Raw genomic sequence first — 17,503 nt, 5'->3', positions numbered from 1 at the left:
TAAGGGGTTCAGTAGCAGCACTGTGAAACTATCTGTAGCAAGAGTTAGATCCCAGACCAGGGAGGTGACCCACATGGTACAACAGACCTCTCCTGTCTCACTTGCTACTCCCCTCAATAGTGTAATCTGGCTGTTCTGTTCCCCACTCTGTCTTTGGTGAATCCTCCACACCACACATCTGACCTATACCCTAGTTCTTGTATGCATAAATAAATGAATCTTTTTGAAAAATGGAATACAGGGCCCTCTCTGGTGGCACAATGGGTTAGGACACGGCACTGCAAACCAGCCGCAGCTGCTTCAGTGCAAGTTCCATCCCTGGCCCCAGAGGTGATCCACATGGTGCAGTAGACCTCTCTGACCTGCCTGCTGCTCCCCTCAGCAGTGTACTTTGTCGATCTGCCTGTTCTGCTCCCCACTCTGTCTCTGGTGAATCCTCTCACCACTCCTGCACCTCTGTCCTGCACCCCAGTTCTGTATGCATAAATAAATAAATAAGTCAAAAAAAAAAAAAAAAGAATACATTTATAGTCAGAAAAAGGGTGTAGGGCTCTCCCTGGTGGCACAAGGGGTTAAAGCAAAGCACTCTGAAGATACCCCTAGCCAGTGCAGCACTAGTTAGAGTCCCAGCCAGGGAGGTGACCGCAGACCTCTCACTCAGCAGTGTATTTCATTGGATTTGCCTGTTCTGCTCCCCACTGTCTCTGGTGAATCCTCTCGCACACACACACACACACCCACACACCTCCGACCTGTACCCCATTCCTTGTATGTATAAATAAATAAATATTAGGGAAAAAAAGAAGAGGGTATAATAAAGTCATTAACAAAAGAATTACTTTGGGCAAAATCACCTTCCTTTATTAGCTATAAGCAGGAGTGTTTTATCATGCAAGTGACTTCATCTGTGTTAATTTGTTAACTTTAACCTTCCCCTCCCAAACTGATTTAATTTCTGCTTTTGGGAGAGGCCGAAACAGCAATTAAATAATAAGTATTGGTGGGACTTGAATTCCCATTTTGGGTCTGTCATTTTTTTTTTTAAGTCTTAAAAAGGAATGATACATTTTCATTAGGGATTAACCTTTAAGACATGTTGCTAAGTGAAATAAACCAGATACAAAAGGACAGATGCTGTATGATTCTAGTTTATTTGATGCACCCAGTATAAATTCATAAAGGTAAAATGTGATTTTTATCTTATTTTCAGAAAGTGGTTACGGAAGAAAGGAGATTGGGGAGTTATTGTTTAATGGCTACAAGTTTCTGTATGGGATAAGAAAGTTCTGGAGATGGGTAGTGATCCTCCCATTAAGGCTAATAGAAATAGAAAGGACTGTGCAAAATGGGAGGCCTTTGTAGATTTGAGAGGGGGAGAGAAGGAAGAGAGTGGATTGTTTCTACTAGGGTCACCTTCCCTTGGAGGATGAGGGATCTATCTGGCAGATCACCTAGCTAATGTTGGTTAATGCTGAGGTTGAGTAATGCCAGAAATTTCAGATGATTGATTGAAGATTGCATGCATGAGAAGGCAGAAGTCTCTGAGTTAGTCCTGAATGTAGGGTAGCCACATTCAGAAAATCAAAGAAAAGTCCTGGGACTCTAGGCAAATTTGAACTTCAGATAGACAACATGTAATTTTTTAGTCTAAGTATTTTATCTGGTAATCCTACTTCAAAGGCTGGTTCTCTGAGGAAAATTGCTCTGCTTTGTATTCATACTTTCCACTCCTTTTATCAGCTCACCTCTGCCACTTCACCTGGAGTCAGCCCTTATCTCTCCTGACAGCATTCCAACAGCCTCCAGTCTGTCTTGCCTCCTCTATTCTCTCTGTGCTCCAGGTCAACTAGGATACTCTAAATACTAGTCTGATTACATAATAACCCTGCCTAGAGAAAATAGGGGCTGCAGAATCAATCTTTTCTTGTTTCTTTAGTTACTTGCTTGGGCAAAGATGTTACAGAAACCCTGAACTTTGATAAGGGGTTGAAGACCAGTGCTTGTTCAATTCTTCTTTCTTCTTAAAATAAATTTTGTTGCTTTTTTCTTTTAAAGACTTATTTACTTATTCTTACAGGAATTGGGGTTCAGGCCAAAGATGTGGGGGTTGAAAGGATTTACCCGAGACAAAGTGGGGAACAAAATAGGCAGATTGCCTGAAATACACTGCTGAGGGGAGCAGTGGGAAGACAGAGGAGAGGTCTGCCACACCACGTGAGTCACCTCTCTGACCAGGGATCGAACTAGCTTCACAGTGTTGTGCTTTAAGCTGTTGCGTAACCAGGGAGGGACCCCCCCCCCTTTTTTTTTTTTAAGACTTTTAGGCATACAAGAACTGAGATATAGGTACGGGGCAGGGGAGATGGTGAGAGAATTCACCAGAGACTGAGTGGGGAGCAGAACAAGCAGAGTGATGAAGTACACTGCTGAGGGGAGCAGCGGGTGGGTCAGGAGGGGTCTGCTATGCCATGTGATCAGCAACCTGGCTGGGGGATTGAACTCATGCTGCAGTATCTGGTGATTACTTACAGTACTGTCCTGAGCCACCAGGGAGGCCCCAATTATTCTTTCTTTAAACATCAATTCCAGGCATCATGGCACAGGAATTCGGTACAAAAACCCTCCTCCCTGTTTGCACTCATATCACACAGCAGTGGGTGCTCTAGTCCTTGGCTTTTCCATAGGGCTGAGGGAGAAGTAGGTCATTAGTACCCCCATCCCCTCTTCGGTTGAGTCTTCTGACTTCCTGCACCTGGTCCAGGTCAGTTCACAAGGAAGCTCTGCAGAAACATAGTGTCTCTGCCTAGAAGCCAGCTGTCACCAACGCCCAACATGAAGCCTGCGTGGGTGGGGTCAGGTTTTATCAGAGGGTGCTTCTTGTGTGTATATGTCAGTGTGAAGGCACAGAATATTGTCTGGTGATGGTTCTAACTGGGGAGCGGTAACTGAGAATCAGATTCCTCTGGGCCTCTGTCCAGGCAGGCAGGGGCTGCCTGCTAACCCAATGGAGTTGCTAAAGGGAGCAGCAGTGCTGATGGGAGCAGGGAAGGGTAGTGGGGAGACTTGAGATTGCAGCACCCTGATAGCTGTTGTGCTCTTGGTAGGTTCTCTGGCCAGACCTGGGGCAGGTCAGTTTCCAGGGCTCCTGCTCATGACAAGGGGTCAGAGATTCAGAGTGGAGTCCTGGCAGCTTGAGGCATTCTGGGAGGTCTAGGAGGCCTGTCCTATTTCTTTCCCCCATCTCTTCTCTATTTGCTCACCCAATTTCCCTCTGAAATGAAATTCCTTGGAAGAATGTGCTCAAAGGGGAAGGCTTTAAGACATTTTTGGGAACTCATTTCACCAAGACTCTTTCAGATAGCATTTTATCATGTCTTCCATCCTATGCAAGAATGTGTTTGGTATTTTTTTTTTTAGATTTATTTAGATGTCTATTGCAACATGTGGGTTACCTCCCTGGCTGGGGATCTAACTTGCTGCAGATAAACCCTCAAGTACTGCGACTAAAACCATGGTGTCACCAGGGAAGCCCTGAATGTGCTTAAACCTTAAACTCATAGTCATCTTACAATGAAGGGTAAAGAAATCACATCAAGCGTAAGTGTAAAATCAGGTGAATATTTGAGAGGACTCATGGGGTCTCAGTTGCCCCAGGCCTTCTGGCCTGGCTGCCCCCACAAAAAGATATCCATGACTGAGAGATACTGAGGGCAGCTGCCACTCTGTGAGTCCTAAAGCCACCTGGACCTCAGTGTCCAGCACCAGGGGTCATGCTGCCTTGCTTCACAATATTCCTGTCTTGCCCACCTTGCTCTGGGCCACGTGGTCAGTGGGTAGGTCCGCAACATGCCTGGTCAGGTTACTAGTTTCAAAAGTGGAGATAGAATGCCAGGAACTTGGAGATGTGGAGATTAAAGAGGATGGAGGGTGCTGTCTGGGGAAGGCCTGGGGTGGGAAACCAGACATGTCCCTTTATGGCAGCTGTGTCTGTGGTTATGGGGAAAGAGACTAGGCAAGCCCTAAGAGCCACCCCCCAACCTTGGGAAATGCAGACTTGAGCACTGGTGCCCTCCCCCATTGCCTGGCGAAATCAGTGGCAGAGGGAGTGAGGGGAATGGGGCTGCAGTGGGCTGGGACAGCCTACAGGTACAGGAAAGGGAATGTGTCAGGCCAGGTCGGGCCCTGTCCTCAGCCCGGTCTCCCAGGTGCTCCTCTCCTAGGCCTGCCTGCTTATAGCACTGGTATGGATGCTGCTCAGCTGCTGGGAGGGCACGGGTGGGGCATGAGCTGCAACTACTGCAAGGTCCCCAGAGCCTGAAGGAGTGGGGAGAAGCGGCTGCACTTGGGCTAATGGGGCAGGAGCCCCGTCTTCAGTCGGCCCTTCTTGCTCGGAGGTGTGACTCTAGGGTATGAAGTCATATGGAGTGGGTAGCTGCTGGGTTGGACAGGAAGTTAACAGATCAAGTATCATGGAACAACACAGAGCACCAGGGAGACAGAGCAAGAGGCCAGGGAGCAGCACATGACTGTGCTTTCACTTCTGTGGTTGCTCAAGATCTGGAGCCATCCCAGATGCTTCTGACAGACATCCCGGATATAGGATAAGTAGAATGCTGAGGATGAGGCTGTCTCCTTAGCCACAGTCACTGCCAGGTTCAGGCTTTTTTTAAAAAAAGATTTTTTATGTATTTATGCAGGAGCTGGTGTGTAGGCCAGAGGTGGGGGGAAGGGGAAAAATGATTTACCAGAGACAGTGGGGAGGCCATCAGGTGGATCTACAGAGATACACTGCTCAGGGGAGCAGCAGGACAGTTTGTTGCGCATGTGGGTCAGCTCCCTGGGCAGGATGGAACTTGAGCTGCAGGGGCTGCGGATAACTTCATAGTGCTGAGGCTTACCCTTTGTGCCACCAGGGAGGACCCTCGGGGTTTTTTTTTTAAACTAACCCATAGCCCTCATGGTTTCCTGATGATCTTTCCCACCTCAGGGTCTCTCCTGATAGTCTATCTTCACCTCTCAGCAGTATTCTAAGTAAGTCACCCCACAGCCCTCTGTAAACCCTCAATGACTTCCCACTGCCCAAAGTGTAGCTCCAGCTTCTTAGCAGACTTCAGGCTACCTACTAGTATCAGCTGTCTGCCAGACTACATTGGAGGTCCCTGAACACTCACTTGCCCTGGCACACACAGTCTCTACGTTTGCATTTAACGCTCGCTCTCTTCAGAATATCCCCCTCCCCTGTAATTCCTTAATTTCAAGATCCAGTTTGTTGATCTCTGTGCTTTCAGCACCCTTCTAACAAGCAGTATAACCTTGCTCATGCATGCACAGCAAGTCCTTGGCACATGGTGGCTGATGTGTGGAAGGCTGATCAGAAGCCAGCCTATCTTTCTTTGTCCTACCTGTGACACTCACCAAGCACTGCGGGCACAAGGCCCCAGGGGACTCTGGAAACTGGTGAACAGCAGCTGGGCCGACAGGGCCTATGATGGAGATGGGCTTGCATCTACTGCTGGGAATGAGTTCTTTCAAGAGATGGGAGAGGGATATAGACAGAAAGATGGGCTTAGGCTTTAGTGCCCAACCCCACTTCTGCCAGGTTGCGAAGTTCTCCTGCCTTGGCATTTGGCATTTTCAAAGTAGTGAAGATTCACCCAGATGCTAGAAAGAGCAGTCACACTGGCCCATAAAGGCCATGCGACAGCTGCCTGTGGGCACTCAAGAGCACTGCAGCACAGGTGGGGACGGATGGGAAGCAACCGGAGCAGAGGAAGATGGAGCTAGATTTGGCAGAGGGAGCATCTTAAGACATCCCAAACACCCTGGGAAGCCATTTCTCAAAGGAACCGGATACTAGGGTCCCAGCTCCTCTTTCTGTCCTAAAATGGATCCTGCAAAGGAATCCCATTGGGGAATGTTAATGTCAGACACACTCCCATTCTGGGCCTTTCCCTCCTTAGGTGCCTTATCAAAAGCTTGTGGTGATCTGAGAACCAGACAGACATGGATTGTAAGGACTTGGATGTTTTCCACAGGACTTCTGCTAGAGGGTCCCACTGTGGCCCCTGCCCCTTTCTGTAGCCCTTTCCTGATCAATGTTCCAAAACCCGCGCCCCTATCATTTACATAGGGGATTCTCAGCTGTGAGGTAGTGGTAGAGCAGGGTGGCTCAAAATGGAGTAAAAACTACCTAAGGGCCCTCGCCACCAGGGAGCAATGGGTTAGGAAGTAGCACTAGCCCGGTGACCTACATGGGTGAGGAAGCTCTCCCCTTGCCCAAGGCAGTGTACTTCCCTTGTTCTGTTCCCCACTGTCTCTGGTGAATCCTCACTGCCTCTGCACCTCTGGCTTGTTCTGTATGCATACGTAAATCTTTAAAAACCACCTCAACATTGGGTGCAACATTTGGGGGCACTTAGAACAAGCCACCTTGCGGAATGAGCAAAGCATTTGAGGTGGTGAAGAGGATAATGAATTCATTCACTCCAGTTTGCTTTCCCAGAGTTGTCCTGGAGCACGTGATGCACAATAGGTAGGTCTGCCTGGAGAAGCTGCCCCCCCCACCCCCCCCCACAACCAGCATCTCATTTACAGAACCCTTGGAGGCAGACCTGAGTCTGCGGTGTGCCTGAGGTAGCATCCTTAAAACTTGTGGCCTTGCCCTGTCAATAAAAAACAAAACAGAAAAACCCCCACCTCTTCTTACTCCAACTAAAAGGTCATTAACCACCACTGGGCATTAATAAAAACCTCCAACCTCACATTTCATTCTTGATGAGGAAGTACAGGGGCAGAAACTTAGTAATCATGTCAGCAGGTTCTGTTTGGTGTTTCAAATATTCCCTTCATGTAGTCAGGATTCAAAATCTCAAATTTCCTTCCCCAACACCAATCAACCTCCCCATAGGTTAGGGTGCTAACTAGCTCCATGGCAACTGGTCTGGTTGGAAATGAGGCTTATGCTTACGGAGAACACAGGAATACACTGCAGTCAGGTGTCTAAGACTATCATGCTTGGACTTAACGTGTGAAACAAGTCCATTGTATTGTGTGGCTACACTTTTGCAAAGCTTTCTCAAAGGCAGAATCTTTACTTTCTGCCCCAAAGCAACAGCTCTCTCCAACCCCCACTTTTAAATCACCATGAATAAAAATACTACCAACTTTACAAAGGTTATGTTGAGATAAAGTTGCCATAGCATTTCAAAGAGCCCAACAAATAAAGAGAAAGTCCTGGCTGGATTTGAGAGAACGATTTGTTGTAATGAACCAGAAATACAAGATTTCACTGAAACTGAACAGTTGACAGGATATGGTTGAACTTAACCTTCAAGGGAAAAATGAGCATCAAACAAAGCCAATGACTGCAGAAGCCCAAGAAAGGTTTGGGATAAACACAGGATAACAGAATTTTAATTTGGTTATCTTCTGAGCCACCCCGTTTGTCTGCCATCATTCATTCTCCCATGCCTTCCTCTTCTGAAGGGTCTACCTAATCAAGTGGCCTTGTGCTTTCTGACTGTAGGTGTAAGCTAACCCAACACTAGCACCCCTTGGACATAATGCAAAGCCAACAAAGCATATAAATCTTGTTTCAGCGTGGAAAGTACATCACCTAACCCAGCCACTGTTGGGTGGCTATCTGTACGCGGTAGTCATTTAATCAAGTCTGTTCAGATCTGCTACCATGTGTAATCTGTAATGGAGCCCAGTAGCTATGTCAAGGTCCCCAATTCACAAAAATGTCAATGTGGCAGAACACATTTTTGAACTCCAGATGTTCCAAACACTTCTAAGACGTTAAAGATGATACAGAACAGAACTGTTATCTCAGCAGCCTAGCCATCAGGGAGGGACACTGATGGGCTCTTTCTGGGACACTTTTGGGGGGCGCAGAGATGAACAGAGGAAATGTTAAAAGTCAGAACATGTGATAGGTGAGAGGGAAGAGGCTGAAAGTGGGGGTGCTAGCCACAAGGTCAACATATTCGTGTTCAAAGAGAAATTTGGGTGAAGAAAAACAAAATCTCAAATAACAAAACCAAGTCAGAAGAAAAATGGGTTTCATACAACACAGTATCAAAAAAGTAAAACAAACACACTAAATGCGCAAACTGGTGGCAAGTAAGTCCATAGCCTATTGTGACAGGTCCTTCGAGCATCACTCAAGGTTTTCCTCATCTGTTATCAAGGCTATTTACATATGTGGTGACTTTGAACATGAGTCTCTCACAGGAGGCTGCTCAGGCTTCAATCATTGGTTTCGGGATCTGTCTGTGCCATGTAGGCATCCAATTCAGCATCCAGATGTCCTTTCGTTTTTGACATGTACGCATCCAATTGGTTGTCCAGCTGCTCCTTGGTCAGTACAGGGCGAGTAAGGGCACCTCTTCCTCGTCCACGACCTCGGCCTCGGCCTCCAAAGCCCCCTCTTCCCCGACCTATCATACCCCGACCTGGCCCAAGAAAGAAAGAAAAACAGACAGTTACAAGTAAGTTTAATGGGTGCTAAGGTAAATGCCCCATGCCCTTTAAAGCAGTGAGGCCTAGCTGAGAAAGGCTGAAGGGCAGGGCAAAGAGGAGAAATCTGGAAAAACAAACACACTGGGTAGAAAGCAACACATGGAAAGCACACACAATGAATCCCTTAACAACATGCTCATCTCTAAATGCTATTAAAGAACATTTTATTTTATCAACAAAGGGAAATTAACTGACAAAAAAATCTCAGCCTCTCCTACAATTATCTAAAGTTTAAGAACCACTATAAGTTTATAACTAAAGTACAATTATAGGTAGCCCCAATCAATAAGGGCAGAAGTATTAAGGGCACAGGAAAATGGGGGTGCCAAGCGAGGCGATTTTCAAACTAAGCTTTATTGGAGCTCCTTACAGAAAATTAGCTCATCTCTCTTCAAATTTATGAAGCCCAATGAACTGACCCAATGTCAAGAAGACAGGAATTATTTTGACATAGGAACAAAATATGGGAGATGGGAAAAAAAAAAACAAAAAAAAAAACCACAACGTTTAAAGTCCCTAGCCACTTCTATCTCTGATTCTAGTCACCTTATGACAACTATGGTTATCTATGAGGTGGTTTTGATTCACTTAACAAAATATAACCAGTTTTCTGAAAAGCTATTTTAGACTACTGCCCTATCCCTTTTTCTTTCAGAAACCAAGTCAAGATAATTTGGAAACATGCTATTTCATCCTGAAAACCCAAACTAGCTTGCACTTCACTCAAGCCAAGTTAATGTAAAATGGGAGAGAAGAAAACAAACTTAGTTACCAAATTTTCCTGTCCTGTTACTATCCTATCCCTTGGTAACCTTACAGTCATAAATTATGAAAAACCCACCATATAATTTAAAAGGACAAAAGCAAATATTCACAGGAGTTCTAAGACTATAACCCTCTACTCAACAGATGTTGCTGGGTTGTTTTCCAGTAAATTCTAAGTCAGAAAACTCCCATGACATTTGGCAACACCATTAATCTTTTTTCAATATGGGTCATTAGATCATAAGACAAGTATTACTAAATTTAAAGGTGAGGTTAAAAACAAGAGTCAGTTAATCTTACTCTCTCGACTGATCAAAAAACTTCATGTTTCCTCAAAAACACAAACTCCCTGACCACTGTGTCATTTTAACAATACAATTTAAATGTGAAAGAGTCTGCATAAAACTGCAAAAAGAGTCTGCAGAAGACTGCATAAAACCTGGCTCTGTATTACATATCTGACAGGTTCTTGGAAAACCCAAGTACAGACTTTTGTATTATTAACATGTGAAATTAGAAAATAAGCCATTTCAAGAAACAAACAAGACAAACAAGTAAGCCTGCCTGACTTGAAGCTGTGCAGAAAGGTGGCTCTGAGTTTTGAAGGGAGAGAAATAAGGGGGAGCGCTATTCTCTGAAGTTGGTAGCTGACTAACCTCTACCACCGATTCCGCCACGACCCATAGCTCCACGCCCTAGGCCCCCTCTCCCAGGACCTCCACGACCTCGAACACCACCTCTTCTTAAGCCCATTCGGGGAGCTACGGCTCGTCCACCTCGGAGCAGGTTTTGACCTTGGAGAGGAGGCATACAATGTATATATGCAGGTAAATCCAAGAGAGACAAAATAGTTTCTAACCAAAGGAAGGCGGTGAGAGTTAAATGAGTTAGTTCAGTTAATTTTTAAGTTGGGTGGGGCAAGCTGCACACCAGAGTGTGAACAGATTAAGTTGCTCCTTATTCAATCAATTCAACAAGTCTGAGCACAAACCCATTTTTTGAAGCTGGGACTTATATTAGTTAAGTACATAAATTTAAGAAATACCTACTAAATAACCAATAGATACCTAATATTATGGTAGATAAATGGTAGGAAAAATTAACAATGATTCCTACTCTCAATACATTCTCTTTGGGGACAAGAACTATACAGCCAACAGGTAAACAGTGCCCAAAATGTAACATGGAAGCTAGGTGCTATGGGTCAACTTGCCTCTCGTTTTTCCAGATGTTAACAGAATGTTGCACTAGCACCAGAGCAGACCCATGAATTTCTTAGATTTTATTACTAGAACTTGAATGTGCTTTGATTCAAGCAGCAGCAGGGTGTTTTAAAATGGAATGGAGATGACATGAATTACCTGTTGTTATGCAGGTCATAGCCTCTCACCATTGCACATTATCAGAAAAGGAATGGTATCGATAAAAGACATGCAGCGCTATTAAAAATATGTGATTTCAAAAGTTATTAATTATATTAATACAAATTCAGGCTAAAAGATGTTAAACAAATGTGTCCATAAGCAGCCCAAGAGAAAAGGGAAGGGATTAGGGCTTAACAACTATGAGGTACACAGCACTGACCTCGGAGCGACATCCCGCCCCTAAGTAGGGTTCTTGTGGCACGTCCCCCACGTAGTCCTCCTCTGGGCAAGCCTCTCTGGATTATGGGCAGTCCTCGTCCTCCGATTGCTCCCCTGGCCAGGGTCCCTATGGGTCGGCCTAACCGTGCCTGTATGTTACTTTTACCCAGGCGCTGCTTTAAGCTCTTCTGGAAGAAAAGGTGTTGGGGAATTGAGATCAAAAATGCAATCTGGTGGAAATTTGGCAACTCAAAGTGCAGAGAAAAAGCAGCAAGTGAGATGTCTGTGCGGAGGGAGATAAATCTGCTATAGGGTCCATAAAGGATCCCAAACCAGAAGCCAGCCTTTGCCTCAGAACATTGTATAAAAGATGCAGAATTCTGACCGGGGCTTCTAAGAAGCTCAAGTATCCTCCTATGCAATTGGCACTGCTACAAATGACCTCATTATCTGTCTACACAAGTGATAAGTCATTACCTGTATAGTTCAAGTTCTGATTCTGTTGTTTTTGAACAACAGGCTGACAATGCTGTGACTTAATTCATACCTGCCTAAGGACTACTAGTGTCTTCAAAAGCTTACTCAAACATCACAGGAAGTTCACCACTCTCAGCAAAATTTAAATTACAAGTTCATTTGTATTCTTGTGACTTTAAGAATAAGATTTGATTTCTCAGTCAAAGAAGCCAGTGTTTTCCATTTTTCCTCTAAGTATCTAGCTCCAGAGGGTCCATTTTTTTACCTTTAGAGGTAAATAAACACAAAAGTCAAAACTTCATTTCTTCACATTTCTTATATACCCATAGTCCAGTCTATCCTTGCAAGCAAACCAATATAGTAACCCTTAACTCAAAGTAAACATAATTCACAAAATGGGCTCCAGAAAGAGCCCACCAAAACTTACATTAAGTGAGTGATAATCACAAAACTAGGACCATGTTTGAGGACAAGATCACACCAGAGCCAAGAGCTTGTTCCTCAAAGAAAAACTATGACAATGACACTGTAAATTCCTTCAGAGGAAAAGGTGGCCATATGTTGGCTTGAACATAGCAAGCACAGCTGTTTTTCATATTAAGTCAACTATTGACATGAGTGAAAATAAATTCTACACACCCTTGCCAACCCAACTTTGGGCAACTCCCCCACTCAACTTTGGGCAACCCACTGATGCCAGTTATTATTAGCTTTCTGGCACATAATCACAAGCTGCTTAACATTATGCACCTGACATGAACAGGTATAACCAACCATAAGAGCTCATTATATCACTTCCCTGAGAGCATAATTATGAGGCCAAGACTTCATTCTAAGTTCCTTGTATTCACAGTCACCCCATGTATATTCTCCGAAGATCTGTGGCTTTGAGGGGAGAATGAACAGTACATGTAAGTTCATGTTCCTTCTCAATCCCTATTTGCAGTCACTATTGCTCACTGACAGGCAGCTTAGGGATGTCCATTATATTATCAGTTTCCAATCTAGAGCTGTGCTGTGCTATATGTTAAAACAGACACTGAACACATGTAGCTATTTATATTAAAAGCAAAATTAAGTTTCTCCACTACACTAGCCACATTCTGAGTACTCAGTAGTCACATATGGCTAGTGTCTACAGTATAGACAGTTTGGAGAGCAGCTTCAAAACACTTCCATCACATGTAAAGTGCTACCAGACAGTGCTTCTCTAGAGACTACTTTTGCCACGGCTTTTTATTCAAAGTTTCTTGTTGAAAGAAAACCTATCCTTAGTTTTTCATATTTACTCTTAGAAAATGGTGCTTTTATTGCTTTCCTAAGCCAGGGATAAATCCAGTCACTCAAAGGTTTAAGGTAGCTGAAGCAGAAGGCTGTGTTTATTTTTGGTCAGTGAGCCCAATGGTTCAGGGTGGGGGTGGGAGGGTGTTATATTTAACTGCTGAATTTATGCACAGCCATGCAGTGCTATCAGTTAAAGTCCTTACAGTCGCATGGGACCGCCCTCCAGACGCCCAGCCACAGCTTGGACATATCCTTCCACAGCCATTGTCCGGACTTGCAAATAAAGTCTATGAATAATAAAGAGCAGGTTTTATTTCAGGTCTGAATAGGATTATCTCTTGCTGGTTATTTGAAAGAAAACCCACTTTACTTGTAACTCAAGCTCTTGCTATACTGATAAAACTTTAGGAGCTGTGGAGATGAAGGTCACCCTACTCTTCTATATTTTAGCAGGGAAATGCTGACCAAAAAGTATGACTGAGGCTATTCAGGCTCTTAGAGGAGACAGAACAAAATTATCCCTAATTTGTACACCACCTAGCAGGGAATTAAGGGTTTTGGGGGGTGAGGGGAATCCTCTAAAACAGAAACCCCAATTTCTTGTGTGGGAAATGTCAATATGTCTATTTTAAGGGCAAAGGATCAGAAAATAAGAGAGTAATACTCATTGATAACACAGAACCAGACCACATGGATGGCAAACTCCCTAAAAGAGAAAGACAACAAAATTACTTATTGGTACCCTTTCTTTCAGAGACGTTTCAGCAGCTTTTGCCCTGAGTCACCTTGTAATCATCCATCACGTCCCGAAAGCCTCAGTGGATTGCCTGACAGAGATCACCAGCTGCTTCTGGAGCATTAAGACCCATTCTCTCACCTGCTTAAGTTTTAATGCTGCCTGGACAGAGGGTCTATTCTCCATCTGCTGGGCCAGTCTTCTGTTTCTGGCACTGGCTAGCTGCTGTTGTTGCTGCATCGAAGCCCGAATATTCACTGGCATCGGCTGTTTGTTCTTCAGCATATTAGTAAAGCTTCAAGGTCGAACAAAATGGATGTTTAAATAAAAGCTTTATTACAAAACATTTATTGGCATTTTCATGGCTTGCTAGACCAGGAGCTCCAGATCCCACGAACTTTATAAAGTGGTACACTTAGGTCAAAGCTGATGTGGGTTAAAGACTCCTTTGCTTCCACAAATTTGCAAGAATCAGAAACTTAGAAATGCAGCTTAGTGCAGCACATTCAATCAAAAGTGATAACAAGGGCTCAGGTGACGCCTTGAAGAGGTGAAAGGCATGAAAAACACGCAATAAGCAGATACGATGACAGCAAAGGACAGAAGATGTAGTTTCAAAGACAGACGAAGAAAGCTGAAACCGTGGGGAAACCTGTGAGTGCAGTGTGAGGGCAGATATAAGGAAGACAAAGAGCACCTTCAAAGACCATGGAAAGACCATATTCACATAAATTACAGGAGTATATTACATTTTCTTATTATTTTACCCAGAAACATGCGGCCATGAATAATTAGTACATCATACCCTAGGAGACATGGATGGAGAAGCACACTGCTTCAAAATGGTAGTAATAAACAACATAAATCTTAGTGGTCTAACACCAATAAACTTGGTCCTAGGCACTCAATGAATAACAAAGGTTTCAGACACAGAAACTACCTTTAAATGGCTTAACTTTTCTTAGTGTCAACGTCTCATGATTACTTTTCTGACACCAAGTGATTACATCTGAAAAAAATCAATTACCATTTAAGAGCTTGGGAAATGACACTTCTATAATTCCCATCAAGCTAAGTATAACAGATGGAAGAGAAGAACATTTAACGGTAAAAGAATCCAAAACAGAAACAAATTAGAAGGCAGAATGGAAAGAAAGTGAAATGGAGCAAAGCAAGTGCCTCTTACAAGACCCAGGAAGGACATTCAAGGGCCTTTGGACATAATCATAGCTTGCTACCTGCCTCTTACAGGCCAGACACAACACTGCTGGCCTTGGACGAGGCAGCAAGCCCACTGCAGCCAGGGTAACATGCTACTGAGCTGCACCACCCCTGTATCAATGTAAAAAAATGTGAGGAAAAAGGGAGGGTGTGAGGAGTCTTTTAAAATACATCCCACCAGATAAACATTTCAGACAGCTTAACATAAAAATCTACTGTTAAGGGGTTTTGAAACAACCGCCCAATTTGTTTTGTGTACCACATAAGATGAAACTACGAACAGAGGTCTGTAGCCTTCTGTTGGTACTTAGCTTAAAACTGGTTTTTGTGCATTGGACCCCAGGGCCAATTTAAGTAATGTTTTCTTATGAATGAGCTGAAGTTGCTGTTGGCTGCCTCACCGCTCATTTAGCGACATCTTGGTGGTGCTTTTTAGCACAACTTTCGGCGCTGACTGTGCAGCCATCTTCAAATCCCGAGAATCTACAAAGGACAACAGGCAGAACGAACAAATCAGAATAACTACGGCCTCAGCCAACAACACATTAAAAGGCCTGCTGCACTGGCCAGCTGACGAGCACGTTCGTTATCTTCAGTTCTTCAATGTAGAGTTACCTCAAACTTACAAACTTCAAGGCCACAGATCAGAAAATACCTGCCAAATCCTCCAAAATGGCAGCCCTAGATCTAGTTAAGGAAGTCTAAGGGCCTGACTTCTTACCTAAAGGAGTCCTAAATCTGCATGGCTTACCCAAAGTGTTTTCCCAACACTCCAAAAGCATGGCCCGGACCGATTAAGCCACAATCTCGGGTGTAAGGTCTAGTGGTCGGCAATTGGAACAAAACAAAAAAAGGGTTCCCCATGTGCTGCCCCAATCCAGAGCCCTTTGACCTGGAGTTGACTCAGGCGATGGATCAAAACTGGCTGTGGACTGCGAGAATCAAGGAGCCTGAGAATCAAGGAGAGACACCAGCAAGGGGCTGGGCACTTGGGGGAAGGAAGCGGGAAATGTTTCCCAAATAAGTCTTCACCTGGGAATTAGCTCTCGGAGAGCACGCTACACAATTTAACCCTCAAGTCGCCAAACTTTCCAGCGTTCCCCAAAGTTCTGTGGTTCTCGCCCAATCTCCCGCCACCTCACAGCCCAGTCAGAAGCGCAGCTCGGCTCATCCCGCCCAACAGCTTCCCGTTCCATTCCAGTCAATCTTTTCCGTCGATCCCTCCCCCAACCCGAGGCCCTACGGGGCTCCGCCCCCTCCCCGGGGCCTCCACGCTCCTGCACCCATCTGCCACCACGGCCCAGGCTTTCCCTTTCGCCGCCACCGATCCTTTCCGCACCCCCACTTTCTTCCCCCTCGTCACCACAGAAACGTACCGAAGGAAACGGACACCAGTGCTCCTCCCGGGGCTGCCACCACGGCTGCGGCAGGCGGGCCGGGGGCCGGCCGAGCCTGAATCGACGGTGGAGGGCCTCGGGGTAACTTGGTGGGCGGTTGGTTAGAAGTGTAAGCGGTAGGCCGCTAGGTTAGTCCGTTGCTGCTAGGCTAGTTCTCTGGACGGCCGGTCCGCTGCTCGCCCGGCCTGCCCTTTCCTGCCTGTCGTCTGTGCCTCCACAGCCGCTGCCGCCAACTCCCACTCGGTGTCCAAAACAAAATGGCCGCCACGCCCAGTGCGGAGTGGGATCGGCTAAAATGGCGTCGACGCGGTTGCGTCAGACGTCGGGCGTCAATGCGTCCGCTCGGGGATGGGGCAGAGCCGAAGAAGCAGGCGGGGCTTCAGCCTGGGTCCTGTCTGGATTGCGCGCCACTCGCGAAGGGGCGTGGCCAATGGCCGCGCGCTTGGAACTCGTGGGAGCCGCACGTTCTGGGCGCGTTTGTTTGTCGTCTGCTGCGCAGACGGCTTGTACCAATGAGAACGATGTTCGTATTTCCTCGCGCCGTCACCTCCCTGTCCCGGTCTCTTGTGGGCACCGGGCCTCTAGTCATTTGCACTGGCTCTCCCCTTGTGGAGTGCTGTAGCACCCCGCCGACACTGGGGACCAGTGCCGGGAGCACCACCTTCACTGGCTCCTGCGCCAGTCACCCCTGCCCGTTCTTTTTCCTCTTCGCTTGCCTTCTTCCCCAACTTTGCCCCGAATATTGTTAAATTCTCATATGGAGGACCTTTACGTCCTGTTCCCCATCTGGTCTTTATGTGGATTTTGACAGAAGTACAGGAAAGATCTCGGTTCACAATGAAGCGCCCCCACTGAGAAACTGATGCAGTAAAACAGAACAGGTCTCTCTGCCTGCCCCATCCGATGGGCATTTCTGTCTTGCATTCAACAGGTTTGGCCTCTTGCATTCCAAGGAAAAGGGAGTTAGTGCTTCCTTCCGCAGCACATATGCCAAGGAAAAGGAAATTAAACAGCAGTTGTTGACGAAGCAAGATTTCTCCCACTCCATATCTTTGAGGCGATCTCCTGCGCCTGCATTGTTGCATCAGGACTTAGCGACCCCTTTTCCCCTACTCTCCTTTGCAAGCCCTTGCCCATCTCCCCTTTTTATCCCTCTTTGTATAAATAACCTTGCACTCTGCCAAAGAGCAGGGCAGTGGTCTTTCTGACAGGAGTCTGCTGCCCTCCACAGTTTGTCAACAAATTAAACTCCTTAACTTTTCAAACTGTTTCTTCTTATTGACTGATGGAAACTGAGGCCGGTGTTGGTACTCAGAACAAGTGATTAAATACACCTTTAGCCCGTTCTCCCCACTCTCACCCCATACTCATCAGGGTCCTTTTATCCCTGCCCCTCCCCCTTAGCATTTTTGTATGTGGGGTTGTATTTAGTGGTCTGATAGCCATTCCAGATTTTTACCTATGTGAGGGAAAGAGTGTTATTTGATATGTTCATTGCTGTATCCCCAGTCTAGCAC

The 17,503-nt window shown here is 45.6% G+C and overlaps 1 protein-coding gene across 4 annotated transcripts; it reads right to left on the bottom strand.

Moving 5' to 3' along the window:
* Nucleotides 1-7,238: 7,238 nt before the first annotated feature.
* Nucleotides 7,239-16,312, bottom strand: CHTOP (chromatin target of PRMT1). Of its 4 annotated transcripts, XM_012733377.1 has the most exons (7): nt 15,966-16,311; nt 14,991-15,072; nt 13,510-13,663; nt 12,836-12,919; nt 10,873-11,059; nt 9,945-10,082; nt 7,239-8,456 (listed from the first exon to the last, which is right to left on the bottom strand). In XM_012733377.1, the coding sequence occupies exons 2-7, from the start codon at nt 15,053-15,055 to the stop codon at nt 8,251-8,253; spliced, it is 834 nt and encodes a 277-aa protein (XP_012588831.1). In that variant the 5' UTR covers nt 15,056-15,072; nt 15,966-16,311; the 3' UTR covers nt 7,239-8,250. The 4 variants fall into 4 exon arrangements, with proteins under 4 accessions (XP_012588831.1, XP_004693783.1, XP_012588832.1 ...); XM_004693726.2 differs by lacking the exon at nt 12,836-12,919 and having other exon boundaries at nt 15,966-16,312; XM_012733378.1 differs by lacking the exon at nt 9,945-10,082.
* Between the last annotated feature and the right edge of the window lie 1,191 nt (nt 16,313-17,503).

The sequence above is a fragment of the Condylura cristata genome, unplaced genomic scaffold (assembly GCF_000260355.1).
Source record: "Condylura cristata isolate star-nosed mole 26May11 unplaced genomic scaffold, ConCri1.0 scaffold00040, whole genome shotgun sequence".
Taxonomy (NCBI): Eukaryota; Metazoa; Chordata; class Mammalia; order Eulipotyphla; family Talpidae; genus Condylura; species Condylura cristata.
The sequence above is the reverse complement of the archived record's forward strand: the minus strand, read 5'-3'. Positions and strand labels throughout refer to the sequence as shown.

Bases quoted from the DNA above. Each gene is read 5' to 3' on its own strand.
- CHTOP (XM_012733377.1), bottom strand. From the start codon at position 15,055: ATGGCTGCACAGTCAGCGCCGAAAGTTGTGCTAAAAAGCACCACCAAG. The intron at 13,664-14,990 runs GTGAGGCAGCCA...TCGACCTTGAAG, and splicing joins AAGATGTCGCTAAATGAGCG to CTTTACTAATATGCTGAAGA. The intron at 8,457-9,944 runs GTTAGTCAGCTA...TTCTTGGGCCAG, and splicing joins TGGCGGAATCGGTGGTAGAG to GTCGGGGTATGATAGGTCGG.